Here is a 16519-nt window from a genome sequence, read left to right as displayed (position 1 = left end):
TTTCTGGGTTTCTGGTTGAAGTAACTTGGTGAGTGGCAGGGCCGCTTCCTGGGATGGCAAGGCCTTGAGAAGAGCTGGGTAAGGTGGACTCATTGAGGAAGCCAGTGGTGGGTGGGGGAGTTAGGGCCTCAGGGTGGGTTGGGGTGGGCAGTGGTGGGAGGGGGAGTTAGGGCCTCAGGGTGGATAGGGGTGGGCAGTGGTGGTGGGGGAGTTAGAGCCTCAGGGTGGATTGGGGTGCACAGTGGTGGGGGGGAAGTTAGGGCCCCAGGGTGGATTTGGGTGGGCAGTGGTGGGTGGTGGGGGAGTTAGAGCCTCAGGGTGGATTGGGGTGCACAGTGGTGGGGGGGAAGTTAGGGCCCCAGGGTGGATTTGGGTGGGCAGTGGTGGGTGGTGGGGGAGTTAGAGCCTCAGGGTGGATTGGGGTGCACAGTGGTGGGGGGGAAGTTAGGGCCCCAGGGTGGATTGGGGTGCGCAGTGGTGGGTGGGGGAGTTAGGGCCTCAGGGTGTATTGGGGTGGGCAGTGGTGGGTGGGGGGGTTAGGGCCTCAGGGTAGGTTGGGGTGGGCAGTGGTGGGTGGGGGAGTTAGGGCCTCAGGGTGGATAGGGGTGGGCAGTGGGGGGGGGGAGTTAGGGCTTCATGGTGGGTTGGGGTGGGCAGTGTCCATGTGGAAGTCATTTGCATAAAGTGGTACTTAAAGGACTAGGAGAGTTAATTTCAGGAGAGACCACAGACAGGTCTGGCGGAGGAGGAAGAACCAGCAAGGGGCCTGGAAAGGTGTGAGGGAGGGAGAAGGAAAAGAGGGGTGGTGGGAGGGACTAGGAGGTGGGGCGTGGGGGAAGCCTTGGGGCAGCGTTTCTGAGGAGAGAGGGCTGTGCAGCAGAGAGAGGGTTGTGTCTGGATGGACGCCCTGTGGTCGGGGAGCACTTCTTTATTTTGGAGGGCACATCAAGGCACCCTAGGGTGTTGCTGGCACGGTCCAGTGGAGAACAAGGAATTCATGATTCGGAGACGGGCAATTGCAGGAATGGTGTCAGGAGGTGGGTCAGATGGGAAAAATCACGAGTGTGTGTAGGTGTTGCCTTTAGATACAGTCGGGGACAGGGACGCTTCTTCCACTGCAGCCGGACGGAGCGGGCGCAGTGCGCTGCTGGGTAGAGTGGAGGGTGTTGTTCTCAGCTGATGACCTCTGCCTCTCTTCATAGTGGAATTGAGATCAGTTTCTGTTTTGTTCATGAAACCCGCCCTTTCTCCGAACCAGCACTCTCCTGTGTACAGCACGTGCAGCCAGTTTGACTGTAAGTGCGGCTTATTGAGGGCAGCATGCCGATCCCACGGGAATAGCTCAGACGTACTTGGTGGTTGTACTAGGAGTTGTGAATATGTGGCATTCGGACCTTTAAATAAACCGACCCTCAGAGTCTGGTTCTTTCATGTGCTCAAGTCCTACGTGTTCTGCAGCCCCTGCTGTGCGAGTTCCTTTGAGAATCCCTTTCAGAGGCAAGAAAAGACCCTTTTGAATGTGTATAAGGGAAGCAAACGTCTACTGGGACCTATTTTTGTTTTTAGAAATAATCCAGTCAGTTCCATAGTTTTATGAATCAGATGATTCAATTTGGATAATAGCATTTTGTGATTTTTTTTTAAAAAGGTGGATTATGAATTATCTGGGTGGTTAAGTTGCTTTCTGTGCCGGCAGCAGACTTGCTGGGGCGAGGCTCAGGCGTCCAGGGCTGAGCAGTAAGGCCGGGATGGAGCGGGCCACTGTGGGAGCCCAGGGGAAAGTGCCCACAGAGCCCGCCTCTCCTAGGCCGAGTTCCGGGGAGAAACGCCTGCCTTCTGACCCCACAAGGGTACTCGACAGTTAAGCAGTTCACTGGGCGTGTGCCCGGCAGAGGGTCCAGTTGGGAGGGACTGGCACATCAGGCAACGCCGGTCTAGAACTGTGGCTGGAGCAGGACATGTAAGGGCGGGGCGGGGCTGAGCTGAGGACAGTGGGAGAGTCGGGGGAGAGGGCTCCTCTACAGAGAGTACATCCGCTGCAGCCATGGAGAGCCCGGAGCGTTGGAAAACTGGATTGACGATTATGGAGGTGACTCTGACTGGAGTTTAGTAGATGATGGTCAGGCAGAGGCTAGGGCTGAGTTCCCAGCAAAAAGATGCTTTCAGTAACTTGTACAAAATGATTACACCCTAAGTCAGGACTGGGCACAGAGGCTGAGGGACAGGTCTCGTGGGAAAAGTGATGCAGTTGGACATAGTGGGGAGGAAAAGTTTCTTTTCTTCTTAGTAGCAGCAGGCCCACTGCTGACTCTCAGCTTCTGCCTGTACTCCATGGGATGTGGACTTTCCATCTCAGCAAAACATCTCTTTTTCTGAAATGAAATGTGTTAACTCTTAGCAAGGCCATGGGGTAAGTAAGGCTCTGACCGGAGCAGAAAGCGAGGCAGCTCCAGGGAAAGGATCTTTTTCTAAGAGTGCCTGGCGATGTATTTCTCAGCAGGAACATGGGGTGTGGCTGTGGTTTCTGTGGGGGTGCCCAGAGAAGGTGGCAGCGCTATCCCTCTTCAGCTCGGAGCTGCCTCCGGCTGAGGCCAGCATCGCAGAAGACGCGTGAGCAGAGTGACGGCCCAGTGCCGACTGATGCCACGGCAGGAGGGCAGCCGCGCAGCCACACGCTCCAGCTGTGGATTTCCTTACAGGGTTTGCCAGAAGCATGTGGCATTGACAAGAATCCTTAGAAACGTGGAGTAGAACTGAAAGCTTCAGGGCTGGTGAATTAGGAACCTCTGTGTTTTCATGATTGTAGGCTTTTCGGTGCACTGAGATGTGTTGTTTCTAAAGGGTCAAATGCAGTGCCAAGGGCTGCCCACACCCCCTTGCTTTGTACTCACACTGCTGCATGGGAGCCCACCAGCATATATAGTGGGCCCTGTCCACACCTTTGGAAACTAGGTATATGGACTCATTCAGCAAATAGTCCCTTCTCCATGCCAGTGCCAGAGGTGGGGCTGGGGTACCACAGCGAGCAAAGGCAGACGTGAGCCCACAGGAAGGAGCGGACCCTGCTTGCTCTGGTCTGCGTCTTCCCAGCGATGGGGGAGTGTGTCGTCTTCCACAGAAGCAGTCAGGGGGAAAAGAAGTGCAGAGGGCAGACTGACTACACTTTTACAAAACTAACCTTTTTCTTTTCTTTTCCCCAATAGATGGAAGAATCATCTCCACAAGTGTCTTCCAGACTTCAGAATTTGAAACTAAATAATTTAACCCCCAGGCGACTTTTCAAATCCACAGATAATCAAGAAACTTAATTTTATTTCGGATTGCTCGTAATCATTTGTCTATTTTTTTTTTCCATTCAACACAAAATGAACATCATCACTTCAGAGTATCAAGATAAAAGAGGATATCTATAACCGGAGTTCTCTTTTAAGGTGTTTGTGCTAGCAGGTGTTTTAAATTCATTTGATCAAAGAAAACCTTAATGATTTCAATACCTGTCATCATGAGAACTGATAGCACTGGACATAAATGAGGGAAAATGATGTCATATATATTTTTAAAACTCTGTACTTTAAAAAGTGTTTTATTTTAGGATAATGCCTTATTGACTTCCACGATCATTGTGTGTGATCCTCGCCCACGGGATGAAGCAGTGGGAGAGATACCCGGCAGCTGCATCTTACCGCCCCAGTTCCAGGACGGCGTGTCTTCCGCAAAGTGGTCGCCCCTCCAGGCTGCCCTGGCTCCGCCTCACCGGGGCTTCCTCCTGGAAACCCCTTTTGAGTTGGGAGCACAGTGGTTTTTATTTTCTTAATTTGAGATACAGTGGATGTGTAGCATTGTCTAAGCTTAAGGTGTACAATGTGTTGATTTGATACTTACATTTTGCAATATGATTACCACTATAGCATTAACTAACACCTCTATCATGTCACGTAATTATCATTTTTGGGAGGAGCACATTGTTTTGAAACACTCTACTTTGGAAAAAATTTTTCTCAGTGATTTTTCTTTTTCTAGAGATTTATTTATTGTTAAATAGTAAAATGAATAGTTAAGATTTACCTATTATCCCAGTGTTTTAAAAATAGCCGTATTGAGATAAAACTCACCTACAAATCACCCATTTACACAGTCGAGTGGCTGTTAGTATATTTGCAGTTGTGCTACCAACACCACAATCAGTTTTAGAATATTTTAATATAATCTCCCAAAGAAGTCTTATACCTCTTAGCTCTAATACCCTCATTCCCTCCAGCCCTAGGCAACTGCTAATCTATTTGATCTCTATAATAGGCTCTTTTTACTTCTTTGATTTGCATAATATTTTCAGATTTCATATTGTATCATGTATCTATCAATGTGTTTCATCTCTCTTTTTTAAAAAGGGATAAAAACAATTATGTATAAAAAGCTAGCATTGTTTCTTTTATTGGGTAGATGTCTTGGGTAATCCAGTCAAGGACAATCACTCAGTCCAACTTGAAGCTTGTGTCCTTCGTGTACTGCGGGAAAAACTGGCAGCATATACTGAGGCCATATTTCTCCATCGGACTGCTGGCTTGAGCTGATGGGGCACAATTGGGACCCCTGGCTCATTTGTGCAGGTGGCTCCAGAAGAGTTCAGGTGACCCTCTTGCTTTCAGTGATGCCATGAAGCAAAGAGCCTTCATCTCTTTTTATTACTGAGTAATGTTCTGTTGTATGGATATAGCACATTGATTCATTCATCAGTTGATGGACATTCAGGTTGTTTCTACTTTTGGGCTATTTTTAAAAAAATATTTTTTTATTGATTTCAGAGAGGAAAGGAGAGGGAGAGAAGAGATAGAAACATCAATGATGAGAGAGAAACATTGACTGGCTGCTTCCTGCACACCCCACATTGGGGATCAAGCCCACAACCCGGGTGTATGCCCTGACTGGGAATCAAACCATGACCTTCTGATTCATAGTATAATGCGCAACCACTGAGCCACACCGGCCAGGCTACTTTTTGGCTATTATAACTAACTAGAGGCCCGGTGCACAAAAATGTGTGCACTCGGGGGGGTGGGGAGGGGGGTCCCCCAGCCCGGCCTATGCCCTCTCACAGTCTGGGACCCCTTGGGAGATAACGACCTGCTGGCTTAGGCCTGCTCCCAGGTGGCAGAGGGCAGGCCCAATCCCAAAGTGCAGCCCCTGGTCAGGCTCAGAGCAGGGCCAATTGGGGAGTTGGGGCAACGCCCCGTCATGCACAGAGCAGGGCAGATCGGGAGGTTGCGATGCCACCCTCAGTCACGCTCAGGGTAGGGCCGACTGGGGGGTTTGGGCACCGCCCCCTGTCACTCACAGATTAGGGCCGATAGGGGAGTTGGGGCACCGCCCCCTGTCACACACAGAGCAGGGCGGATCAGGGGGTTGGGGCGCTGTACCCTGTCACACTCAGGGCAGGGCCAATGGGGAGGTTATGGCTCTAGCCTGTCACACACAGAGCAAGGCCCGTGGAGGGGGGTTGGGACGCCACCCTCTATCACCCACAGAGCAGGGCCGATCAGGGGGTTGGGGCGCCACCACTGTCACACTCGGGACAGGGCCGATGGAGAGGTTATGGCTCTACCCTGTCACACATAGAGCAGGGCCTGTGGGGGGGCGGGGGTTGGGGCGCCGAACCCTGTCACACACAGAGCAGGGCCAATCAGGGGGTTGGTGCGCTGCACCCTGTCAAACACAGAGCTGCAGGTCAATCAGGGGATTGGGGAGCTCCCCCCATCAGGCACAGAGCAGGGCTGATCAGGGGGTTGGGGTGCCTTCCCCTGTCACGAACAGAGCAGGGCAGATAGGGAGGTTGTGGCCCCGCCCCCTGTCACACACAGAGCCGCAGGGTGATCAGGGGGTTTGGGTGCTGCCCCCTGTCACGCTGATCCCGGTGCCGAGAGGCATATTACCCTTTTACTATATAAGATAGAGGCCTGGTGCACGGGTAGGGGCTGGCTGGTTTGCCCTGAAGGGTGTCCTGGATCAGGGTGGGGGTCCCCACTGGGGTGCCTGGCCAGTCTGGGTGAGGGGCTGAGGGCCATTTTCCGCTGGCAGGTGACTAAAAGCTCCCAACCGCTCCTTGTTTCCTTTTTTTATTTTTTTTTTATTTTGGGCCAGCTTTAGCTCTGAGGCCTTGCTGCTGAAAACATCGATACAATGTTGCGGTCCGGGGCTGACTGACAGCTGGTTTCCTGTGTTTTGTTTAGCTTCTTATTTGCAACATAGTACATAGTTTCTTAGAGTTGTAGCTCAGAGGCCGGCAAGTGAGGCGGGGAGCGTTGGAGTCTGCAGTCACTGCAGCAAGCAAGCCTCATGTTCGCTTCCAGCTGCCTGGCTGCCGGCCGCCATCTTGGCTGACAGTTAATTTGCATATACTCACTGATTAGCCAATGAAAAGGGTAGCGGTCGTACGCCAATTACCATGTTTCTCTTTTATTAGAGTAGATGCTGCTATGAACATCTGTGTACAAGTTTTTGTGTGGACATATATTTTCACTTCTGTAAGGTGTATACCTAGGAGTGGAATTGCTGGCTCTTCCTGTAACTCTATGTTTAACCTTTTGAGGAACTGACAGACTGTTTCCCAAAGTAGCTGCACCATTTTATATTGATACCAGCAGTGTGTGAGGATTCCAGTTTCTCCATATTCTCGCCAACACTTGTTATTATCTGACTTTTTTATTATATAATCATGTAGTGGGTGTAAACTGATATTTCATTGTGGTTTTGATTTGCATTTCCCTGTGGCTAATGGTGTTGATCATCTTTTCATGTGTTTCTTGGCTATTACCATGTCCTCTTAGGACAGCGGTTCTCAACCTGTGGGTCGCAACCCCTTTGGGGGTCGAATGACCCTTTCACAGGGTCACCTAAGACCATCGGAAAACACATATATAACTACATATTGTTTCTGTGATTAATCACTATGCTTTAATTATGTTCAATTTGTAACAATGAAAATACATCCTGCATATCAGATATTTACATTACGATTCATAACAGTAGCAAAATTACAGTTTTGAAGTAGCAACGAAAATAATTTTATGGTTGGGGGTCACCACAACATGAGGAGCTGTATTAAAGGGTTGTGGCATTGGGAAGGTTGAGAACCACTGTCATAGAAGAAATGTCTATTCAGATCTTTTGCCCATTTTAAAATTGGGTTTTTATTATTATTATCTTCTATATATATAAAGAGCCAGGGTCTGTAACGTCCAAAACGACTGAAGGCTCAAACGAATGCCAGGTGGGGGGTGGGTGGGGCAGGGCAGGTGCGGCGAGGTCGTTAGCCTCCGGCCCGTGTGGCCTGCTGCCTCAGCAGTTAACTCCAGCAGGACCTGGGCCCTCCTCTCTGTGGACCAGAGGCCCTTTTCCTGATACCATGTTCCCGGGATCTCTCAGACCTGTTTGTGGAAGTCAGGAAAACTGCATGTGGTCATCCCGCCCTGGGGACTCCCCAGGGCTGACAGCAAGGGTGGGCTTGTGTGGGGTCACCTCTGTTATGCGATCCATGGTCGCTATATCCTAATGTTGACTCTGGCCAGACTTGGGCCGGTCCTCTGCATATCTGAGGTCCCACTCCCTATACCAAAGCCCCCGAGTCTCTGAGACCTGGATGCAGAAATTGCCTGTCGTTGTCATCCCATCCTAGGGACTCCCAGGGCTTACAGCGGGGGAGGGCCTTGGTGGAGTCCCCTCTGTTGTGGTGTCCAGAGTCCTCACCTTGACTCTGGCAGGCCTTGGGCAGTCCTCTGCGTATCTGAGGTCCTGCTCCCTATACCAAAGCCCCCGAGTCTCTGAGACCCGGATGTAGAAATCGCCTGTTGTCATCATCCCACCCTGGGTGGGATGATTCTGTTCTAGGGTCCAGGGTCCCTCCCTCCTCCCTCATGTTCCTCACCTTGAGCCCTGGCAGGTCCTGGGATCCTCCCTCTGTTGACCCAAGGCCGGACTCCTCAGATCAAGGCCTCACTGCCCTGAGTCCTCTGCAGGAAGTCAGTGTATGTCACATCCGGTACCAAGCCCAGCAATTCCAAAGCCTGATGGCAGGGGCTGAGATGGATTCCATAGGGTCCTTTGGCCCTGCCTCTGATCCATACTTTGACAGGACCTGGGCCTCCTGTCCTCTATGAACCTGAGTCTGCAATCCTCAGACCAGGGGTCTGACTACCTGAGTTCCCTGAGGAGGTAGGGTGGGGGGGGGGGGGGGGGGCGGGGGGGAGGTGCAGTTTTCAACATACGAACAGAAAGCCCAACTTTGGGAATTTAAATTCCTGCCTCATTCACCTTATACTGTTAAACCAAAAATCTAGATACTATACCTACCAGGCTCACCCCCAAGATTTTAAACAAAGCTAAGATAACCAGTTGAGCAATTCTATTTATTAAAACAGCCTAACGGCAATGATTTCAACATTGAAAACAGAAAGCTGGGGAGAGCCACATGGACAGTGGAAAAAGGGGGGTGAGACAGAAAATTTCTCTGGTAGAGCCAAGAAGTGAATGGTTTTTAAGGTGCATAAGAGCAACCTGTACTAGGGAAGCAGGATGATTCACATCTCCACAGAGACAGTCACATTACCTTGAAAAGATTTTAGGTAAATCTTATGAAAATGAGCTAATGGTGAAGGATGAGAAAGAACAGTGAACCACTGAAATGGGTGGCCTAGGGAAACGTTTGGAGGAAGCATCATCTCCCTACCATGTGACCCATCAGAATTGAACATGGGGTCAATAAGTTTGAGAAGGCTTAGGAGTAAAGAAATGCCCCCTTTCTCTTACCAAAGCATCTGAGCCTCCTCACCCCTCCCCATGGAAGTGTCAGGATGGTGGTTTGTGATGTCTAAATTTCTCTTCCAGAGCTACCATTAGCTGGAGGGGAGGCTTTTTGATTAATTAAAGCCTAGGGGGGGGTATGGCCCCTCATTGTCCTGGAGAAAAGCATATGTTCAGGAGGCCTGGGGTAGGGCCCTGGGAAATTTTGACATGGTGCAGATGACCAGGAAACCACAAACTCCTAGCACAGTTATGTAACAACCAACCCCATTCACCAAAAGAAGGTAAAAGAGGAAGAAGCCCTGTTAACCCAGGTCCAGTGTCCAGGATGAAAGGGCCACACCCAAACTTCTCCTCTTCTTTAGTGGCATATCCCCAAGACTCCCTGGCCTTCCCTGGCAGATTCCATCCTCAGCCCATACTTTTTCTCATGAAGACTTTTTCCCCTTTCATCCCAGCCATTTCCTCACAAACCAATGTCCTGTGCTCACTCTGTTGTCCTTCCGGGTACTAAAGACATCCATGGAGGTGAAAATCCCTTGAATTTAAGGGAATTCAAGGAAAGGAGCCTTTCCAAAAATTCCTACCCCTTCAAGAAAACCTACGAAAGCTATAAAACCAACAATATGTGGCCATCATCACAGGCCAAATGAGGAACTGAATAAAAATGATCCAGGAAAAGACCAAGACAGAAAAATTCTTGTAGAAAAATTCACCACCTCAAGTGACAACTTGGACAGCCAGTAACTTCAGAGCAAGGCCAGAGACCTCAGAACTATCTATGAAGTCTCTGAAGTCTGGCCCCCAAGAAATGCTGACAGTATGGAAGCCAAATTTTACACCTACAGGGTACACCAATAGTGATGATTAAAATAAAATTAATAAGGGGTTCATTTCCAGTGTAAGCATAATTTGCAGACAATTTTTATTAACTTTATTGGGATAACATCTATACTAATAAAAGAGTAACATGCTAATTAGACCAGGAGACTTTCCAGAGACCTGGACGTCCTTCCAGACAAAACCATGGTCTCGGGGCTGAGGCAGAGGTGGTTAGGGGCAATCAGGCCAGCAGGGGAGAGCAGTTGGGGGCAATCAGGCCATCAGGGTAGAGCAGTTAGGGCGATCAGGCCAGCAGGCAAAGGCAGTTAGGGGCAATCAGGCTGGCAGGCAGAATGGTTAGGGGCAATCAGGCTGGCAGACAGAACGGTTAGGGGCAATCAGGCTGGCAGGCAGAATGGTTAGGGGCAATCAGGCAGGCATGTGAGCAGTTAGGAGCCAGTGGTTCCGGATTGTGAGAGGGATGTTTGACTGCAGGATTGGGCCTAAACAGGCAGTCAGACATCCCGCAAGGGGTGCCGGATTGGAGAGAGTGCAGGCTGGGTTGAGGGACCCAACTCCCCACCGTGTACAAATTTCGTGCGCCGGGCCTCTAGTTGAGATATAAGTTCTTTATATAGTCTACAGAGAAGTCCCTTATTAGAAACATTACTGGCAAAAAAATTTTTGCATTTTGTGGATGTTTTCACTTTATTGATGGTATCCTTTGAAACACAAGTTTTGATATCATGCAAATAGAGATAGTTTTACTTCTTTCAAATCTGGGTGCCTGTTATTGTGCAGGTGGCTCCAGAAGAGTTCAGGTGACCCATCTTGTCTCAAATCTTGGGTGCCTTTTCTTGTCTTACTGCCCTGGCTAGAACTTTTAGTAAACTGTGAAACAGAAGTGGTGAGAATGGACATCCTTGTCTTGTTCCTGTGAATTTACAAGGTCTGCAAGGCAATCTGCAAAAATGGAAGTGTTGGGACTATTAGTGTAGTTTGTTTTCTTTAAAGATGGACTAATTAAAATTTGTATATTTTTAATACTTTATGTAAATATTTCATAGAATACATGTATGTTCTCTGAGGGCAGATGCCACCTAAAATAAATGTGCCTTTGTCCTGGGTGTGTTCCTGTCGGCAGACTGTTCCAGCACTTACATGTGTGTTCACACCTTGTCCTCACAACAGTCCTGGAGAGCAGATACAACCTTTGGTATGGCAGGTGGGGAAAATGACTCCCGGTGAATTTCATGCCACCAGTGAGTTGGCATTCCAGCCCAGGTCTGATTTCAAAACCTCTGCTCTTCCCACTTTTCCATGCTGCTTTTCAAGTTTATGGAAAACCGCCCCCTCTAAAAAATCATGTAGCAATAAGCATTGTGTAAGGCTCAGTCTAGAACATGAAAACACTTTCAAAACACACCAAAAAAATGCATGTCCAATTTTTTTGGCTTTTTAAAATCACTGTTTATTCCATTTGGTAGAGGGTGTGTTTTTTTTCCATACAAATATTTGCAACAATTTTGAATTCCCCAAAACCATACATAGACGATAAATACCATGCTATTAAAGTATTAAATTTGTACAAAAATACTTTACAGTTTAATACTTGTTTGTTACAAATAAAAATACATATTTAAGTGACTCATGATCTTTTTTTTTTTCTAACATGATTCTGCTTTATACTTTCTTGCCCTGGCGGTCCTGAAATGTGATCGAAATGATATATTTCTCTGCACAGAAAGAAAGGTGAGCTTTTTCCTTAAACAAAGGACACAGTGTTCAAATGCTTCATCTAAGCGGTCGGTCGTTTGAATTATTGACCAAAATGAAACAACGTCTGGAAAATAACTGTTTCAATGTGGATATTCTACAATCAATATACAGATCTATTTGTTTTTACATTCACCAAATAACAGTTATTAGTGTAACTATTCAAAATATCTGAACAAAGGGAAACAGTTGCTGACACACATTAATGCAACTGTCACAGTTTATTGCTCTGAGGGATGGTAATAATTGGCAATGCGTTTTGTGGAAAGTGTATTTACAATCTCGGTGCGTGGCATGGCTCAGAACAAAAGACAGTCCAGTGTCATTTTTAAGTCCATGTGCTGTACACCCCTCAACAGAACCTGTTTTTAAAACACGTCAAGCAAGATGAGTTTGATTTGCCTATCCTTAAGAGAAACCTCGTTTTAATAGACTTCATTCTTAAATTCTTAGTTTTGAATTTTTAAAAAGAAGATAACTAACTCTCAGTGTTACTAAACACCCTAATTCATTATCTGAGATTTTCAGCTATTAAAAATGTGTCCTTAAAGGAAAAAAAAACAACAGGTAACAAGACATATCCTGTTTGATCATTTGTTGCATAGGGAATAGCATACATCTTAGTTAAAATCATTCCTATACTTGGGCAAAACAGTTCCCACCACCTATTAGGAGCTCCCACGTGCATCATTGCGGAAACATCTTAGGATAATTTTCTACCTGCAATCCCTCCCCTAGCAGCCGCCCAGCAGTCACCAAACTAGTTCCCCCAGTAGAGCCAGCTTTACGGATTAATGACTTCATAGTAAGAAACTGATTTCAAAGTGAGTTAAGGAAATTATCTTAGAGACTATTTTCAAACAGACGTTTTCCAAAAATCGATAGGAAGATGAGCTTGTAAAAAATGCCCTCCGATGTTCATTGTGGGAGGGGTGGCCTACCTCTTTTTCTGTTTCTTTACCATTGGGCTTGGCAGGGAATCGTCTTCCACATACCATAGTGATCACCAAAAAAGAAACCTCTTCTACGTGGAAAGGGAAGTGAACATGAGCCATGAGAGAGATTTAAAAGACCCCTGTGCTTGCAGTTAATGCCACGTGATTATCTGTGCTTCAAACGTCACAGAAATCTTAAAGGGATTTTTTTTTTAGCACCATGTAGATATTGTCTTTTGTCCTGCTTTATAAAAAGCGTTGCTATAATGTATTAGTGGGCTCTCGAATCTCTAAATTACCACCGTGGCTAGGCTGCTGGAAAAAAGCACTGTTCTGTTCGCTCCATCCTCCCGGGACAGTCTGGTCTATAGATTTCTGGGAGGCCAGTGGGTTCCTGCTGATCACCAGGTCCAGCTTGTTACCAGATTCCGCTATGAGGGGCACCACCAGGCAGCAGTCAAAGTCCCGCGTTCGCACGTGATTAACCTGAAAGGTCAAGAGGGGCCATCCTGAGTCATTGGTACCTTCTTCAAATCATTCCCAAACCCAGAGGAGCCCTTCAGGCATCAGGAGTCGTCTTAAAGGTATTCAAAGCTGCACCTGTACTGACAAGTCCATCCCTGCTCTGGGCAAACCATAACACACTCATTGGCTAACATAGTCCCTGCTGCTCAATGTTAATGTCCCGGAGAGCTGGGAACAAGGACACATCGCCCCCATGCAGAACGGACTGCCTCGCTCACGCCAGGTGTTCCAAGTGCTGAATGAATATTATCCCCAATTTACAGATGAGGACAGTGAGGCACAGAGTGGTTCAGAGATTTGCCTTAAAGAAGCAATTGGGTAAGTGGTCCAGCTAGGATGTGTGATCCCAGGCCGTCTGGAGGACTCCTATAACCCATTCTCTCTTTCTTTTTTTTAATATATTTTTATTGATTTCAGAGAGGAAGGGAGAGGGAGAGAGAGAGAAACATCAGTGAGAGAGAACCATAGATCGGCTGCCTCCTGCACATCCCCTACTGGGGATTGTACCCACAACCCGGGCATGTGCCCTGACCAGGAATGGAACAGTGACCTCCTGGTTCATAAATGGATGCTCAACCGCTGAGCCACACCGCAGGGCAAAAAGCCCGTGCTCTTGACCATGATGCTGAACCACCCTCGTAGGGAACCCTCCCCCCCCCTCAGCCCCCCTCCTCAGCCCACACAGGCACTCATCTCCTGGTTTCCTCTTTATTCTTCACCAACAACAGTTGTTAAAATCGACATGCTGCTTCCATTCTGTGACTTTCCATTCTCTCCCCAGTCTGACCTGACGCTCATATTATACAAATGACCCCAACTGTCCACACAGGAGCCGTGTCTCGGGTTGTCGTTCCCTTTGGCTTTCAGCACCGGCCGCTCTGGACACCCACCCATCCTTAAGCCTCCCCGTCCTGGGCTCCTAGGGCGCTACTTTGCTTTGATCCTTTTACCATTTTAACTGCTCACTCTCGGTCCTTTCCTGCCTCTATTTCTTCCTGTCCTTTAAATTTTGTTTTTCTTATGATTCCATCCTTGGTTCTCTTCTCTTTATTACTACAAGTCCACCATAGGCAACTTTATCCGAACCCACACCTTCATCATCCTAAATCTTCAGCTCTGACTCTAACAGCTCTTCTGAGCAACAAATCCAAACCGCCTCCCAGACAGCTCGACCAGGATGCTCTGAGGTATGACAGGTGTGGTGCCGGTGTCTTTCCCATACCTGTCTCCTCTCCTGTGATCTTCCCTTCCCCCTCCCCCACCCCAACGCACCCACGATAGTATTGTATGTTTTTCCAAATTATAAATTGTGTCATTCTGCTTAAGAAATCAATATACCTCCAGAATGAGCTTGGCATCCAAGTTCATTCTGGAGGTATGACATCTTGACATCTTGTAATGACATCCAAGACTCTTCACAACCTGCACCCAATCTACTTTGATAGCCTCCAGCTGCAGGGAAATAGGTATAGTTCCAATTCAGGGGTGAGGAAGACACTCTTAGAGGGTAACTTGTCCATAGTTATTCATTCATCAAATATAAAAGCACCAATGGAAAACAAAAGTGTCCCACACTTCTAGGACAAGACTAATTGTTCTCTTGCCATGGCAAAAATGATCCCCAGAATTGGTTGTAAAACTGTCTAACTGATCAACGTGTTCAGTGAACACGCCTCAGTGCAGCCTCCCTCATGCTTTCAAAGCCAGCTGTTTGGTGACACACTCATTCCAGTCAAACACACTTTTAAGATGGATGCCAATCCTTTCCTTTTCCTGCAAAATGTTCTTCCTAAAAACTGTACAGAAGAAGTGGCTTGGCCCTAGCCAGTTTGGCTCAGTGGATAGAGCATCAGCCCTGCAGACTGAAGGGTCCTGGGTTTGATTCTGGGGAAGGGCATGTACCTCTTGCAGGCTGGATCCCCACCCCCACCGGTTAGGGCCCATGGGAGAAGCAACCAATCGATGTGTCTCTCTCACATCAATGTTTCTCTCTCTCGGTCTCAGTCTCTCCCCCTCCCTTACACTCTCTCTCTGAAAATCCCTGGGAAAAATGTCCTCAGGTGAAGATTAACAACAACAACAAAGAATTTGCTTTGCTCAATGAAACTACAATTGACCACGATAGGACTCCATCAAGTAAACAAGGTTCAGCGTTGGTTAGAGATTGAGCTATCAAGCATCAGCCAATGGGAGAACAAGGCACTGGCTCTATTCTTAAGAAGTGTAAGATCTGCTGGGGCATCAATACAGGGAAACAGGCAATTTCAATAACCGGAAAATCCTACCAGAGGAAAAGCTTCTATCCTGATCTAGTCCCCGGGCAAAGGAGGATGGGTGGGCTTTGGTCAAGAAAGACTCAGAGGGTAAAATTAATGAAAATTCACCTGCGGTCTTACCTGCAAGAGCCTGTCATAGGGCTTTAAGCCACCGAGGTCTCCCGGCCCCGCAGGGCGAATGTTTTTGACGTACACGCCCTTCTCCAGCAGGCCATCTGCCACGCTGAACCCGAAGTCCTCCATGTCCGAGCTCTTGTACAAGGTCACCTGGAACGGGAGAACGTGTGGCGGGACATTTTAGCCAGGTTGGAGACCGGGCCTGTGAATCTTCTTGACCAACCATCTTTTCAAACTCATTTCAATCACATAATGGATTTGTAATACATGAGGCAGCTACTCCCCACCTTCCCTAGAATATCCTTGGAATTTGTAAACTTCCACCAGAACAGAAAAATAAGGAAGAGAAAAGCTGGAGAGGCCTGGCCTTCTTCTTCTTCTTCTTTTTTTTAATAGCAGTTCCCAGGTACATGTGAGACTTGGACCAGGGCAAGCTGACTTCTCTACTTTCTTGGACAGCTCTCCAGTACGGGGAGCAGCCAGGGCGGCCCTCGGTCCTGCTGGACACCAGGACTGAGCCGAAGGCCCTTCCTTCCAGCCCCGCCCTGCCTGGGGCCCTGCTGGGTACCAGGCCCAGCGTTTCCTCCTCCTCTGAGCAAGTCTTGTGAAGACCATCATTTTATTCGCTCTGGTGCCGCAATCATGACTCCAATAATGTTGGTAAAGCAAGCAAACCAACAAAAACACCTACAAGTGCTCCTGTAACAAACCCCTTGCTCTGGGCCCGGCTTCAGCAGCTCCCTCTGTATGTGTGGAGGGCAGGGTGGAGCAGCTCAAGGCATTCCCCCTTCTCAGCTGTGGGCCACAGCTGGTTCTCTTTATACCCGAGACCAGCTGCCACCAGTTAAGTTCCCCCCAAGGTTCATCTCTCCACCTGACCATCTGCAAGAGTTAGCCTGAGGTTCCCTCACTCATCCAATCAGGCCTACTTTCAGCAAATGGGGATTGAGTCCCCACCCTGTCCTGGCACAGTTCTGGGCGAGGGAAACAACAGTGAATGAGAGAGAAGAGCCTGCCTCCCAGAGGCCCGCGCACTGGTATGTAATGTTTCCCGAGCACAGTGAGGGGCCCTGCCGGGGGCATGCTCAGCGCCTCACACTCATTTCACACTTAAAGGCGCCCACTGTTTGTCCTAAGGCTGCCAAATGCCCTCCGCAAAACCCTGTGCACACTTCAAGCCATGACTTGGGCTTACATTTTTACCCTCGTGGTTGAAAGACATGCCTTTTAGTTTACTTTCACACAAATAATATGGGGACGCATTCTAGTAGACGA

At 48.2% G+C, this 16519-nt stretch overlaps 2 protein-coding genes across 10 annotated transcripts in view; one reads left to right on the top strand and one right to left on the bottom strand.

Annotated features, from left to right (window-relative positions):
• The window catches only part of HELB (DNA helicase B), a 44596-nt gene extending 40204 nt beyond the window's left edge, over window positions 1–4392 (top strand). For both annotated transcript variants that reach the window (XM_070409786.1, XM_070409787.1), the window contains exon 13: window positions 3204–4392. In XM_070409786.1, the coding sequence (XP_070265887.1) occupies window positions 3204–3308 (105 nt within the window). In that variant the 3' untranslated portion in view covers window positions 3309–4392. The remainder of the gene's footprint in view (window positions 1–3203) is intronic.
• Window positions 4393–11071: 6679 nt separating this feature from the next.
• Window positions 11072–16519, bottom strand: part of GRIP1 (glutamate receptor interacting protein 1) — a 663902-nt gene continuing 658454 nt past the window's right edge. For all 8 annotated transcript variants that reach the window (XM_070409780.1, XM_070409777.1, XM_070409778.1 and 5 more), the window contains 2 exons: window positions 15248–15394; window positions 11072–12812 (listed from right to left, as the gene is read on the bottom strand). In XM_070409780.1, coding sequence (XP_070265881.1) covers window positions 12588–12812; window positions 15248–15394 — 372 coding nt within the window. In that variant the 3' untranslated portion in view covers window positions 11072–12587. The remainder of the gene's footprint in view (window positions 12813–15247; window positions 15395–16519) is intronic.

This window comes from Myotis yumanensis, unplaced genomic scaffold (genome assembly GCF_028538775.1).
Source record: "Myotis yumanensis isolate MYYU_CA2020_CCGP unplaced genomic scaffold, mMyoYum1.0.hap1 SCAF_3, whole genome shotgun sequence".
Classification (NCBI taxonomy): domain Eukaryota; kingdom Metazoa; phylum Chordata; class Mammalia; order Chiroptera; family Vespertilionidae; genus Myotis; species Myotis yumanensis.
Note: the sequence above shows the minus strand (reverse complement) of the source record. Positions and strands in the feature narration are given on the sequence as shown.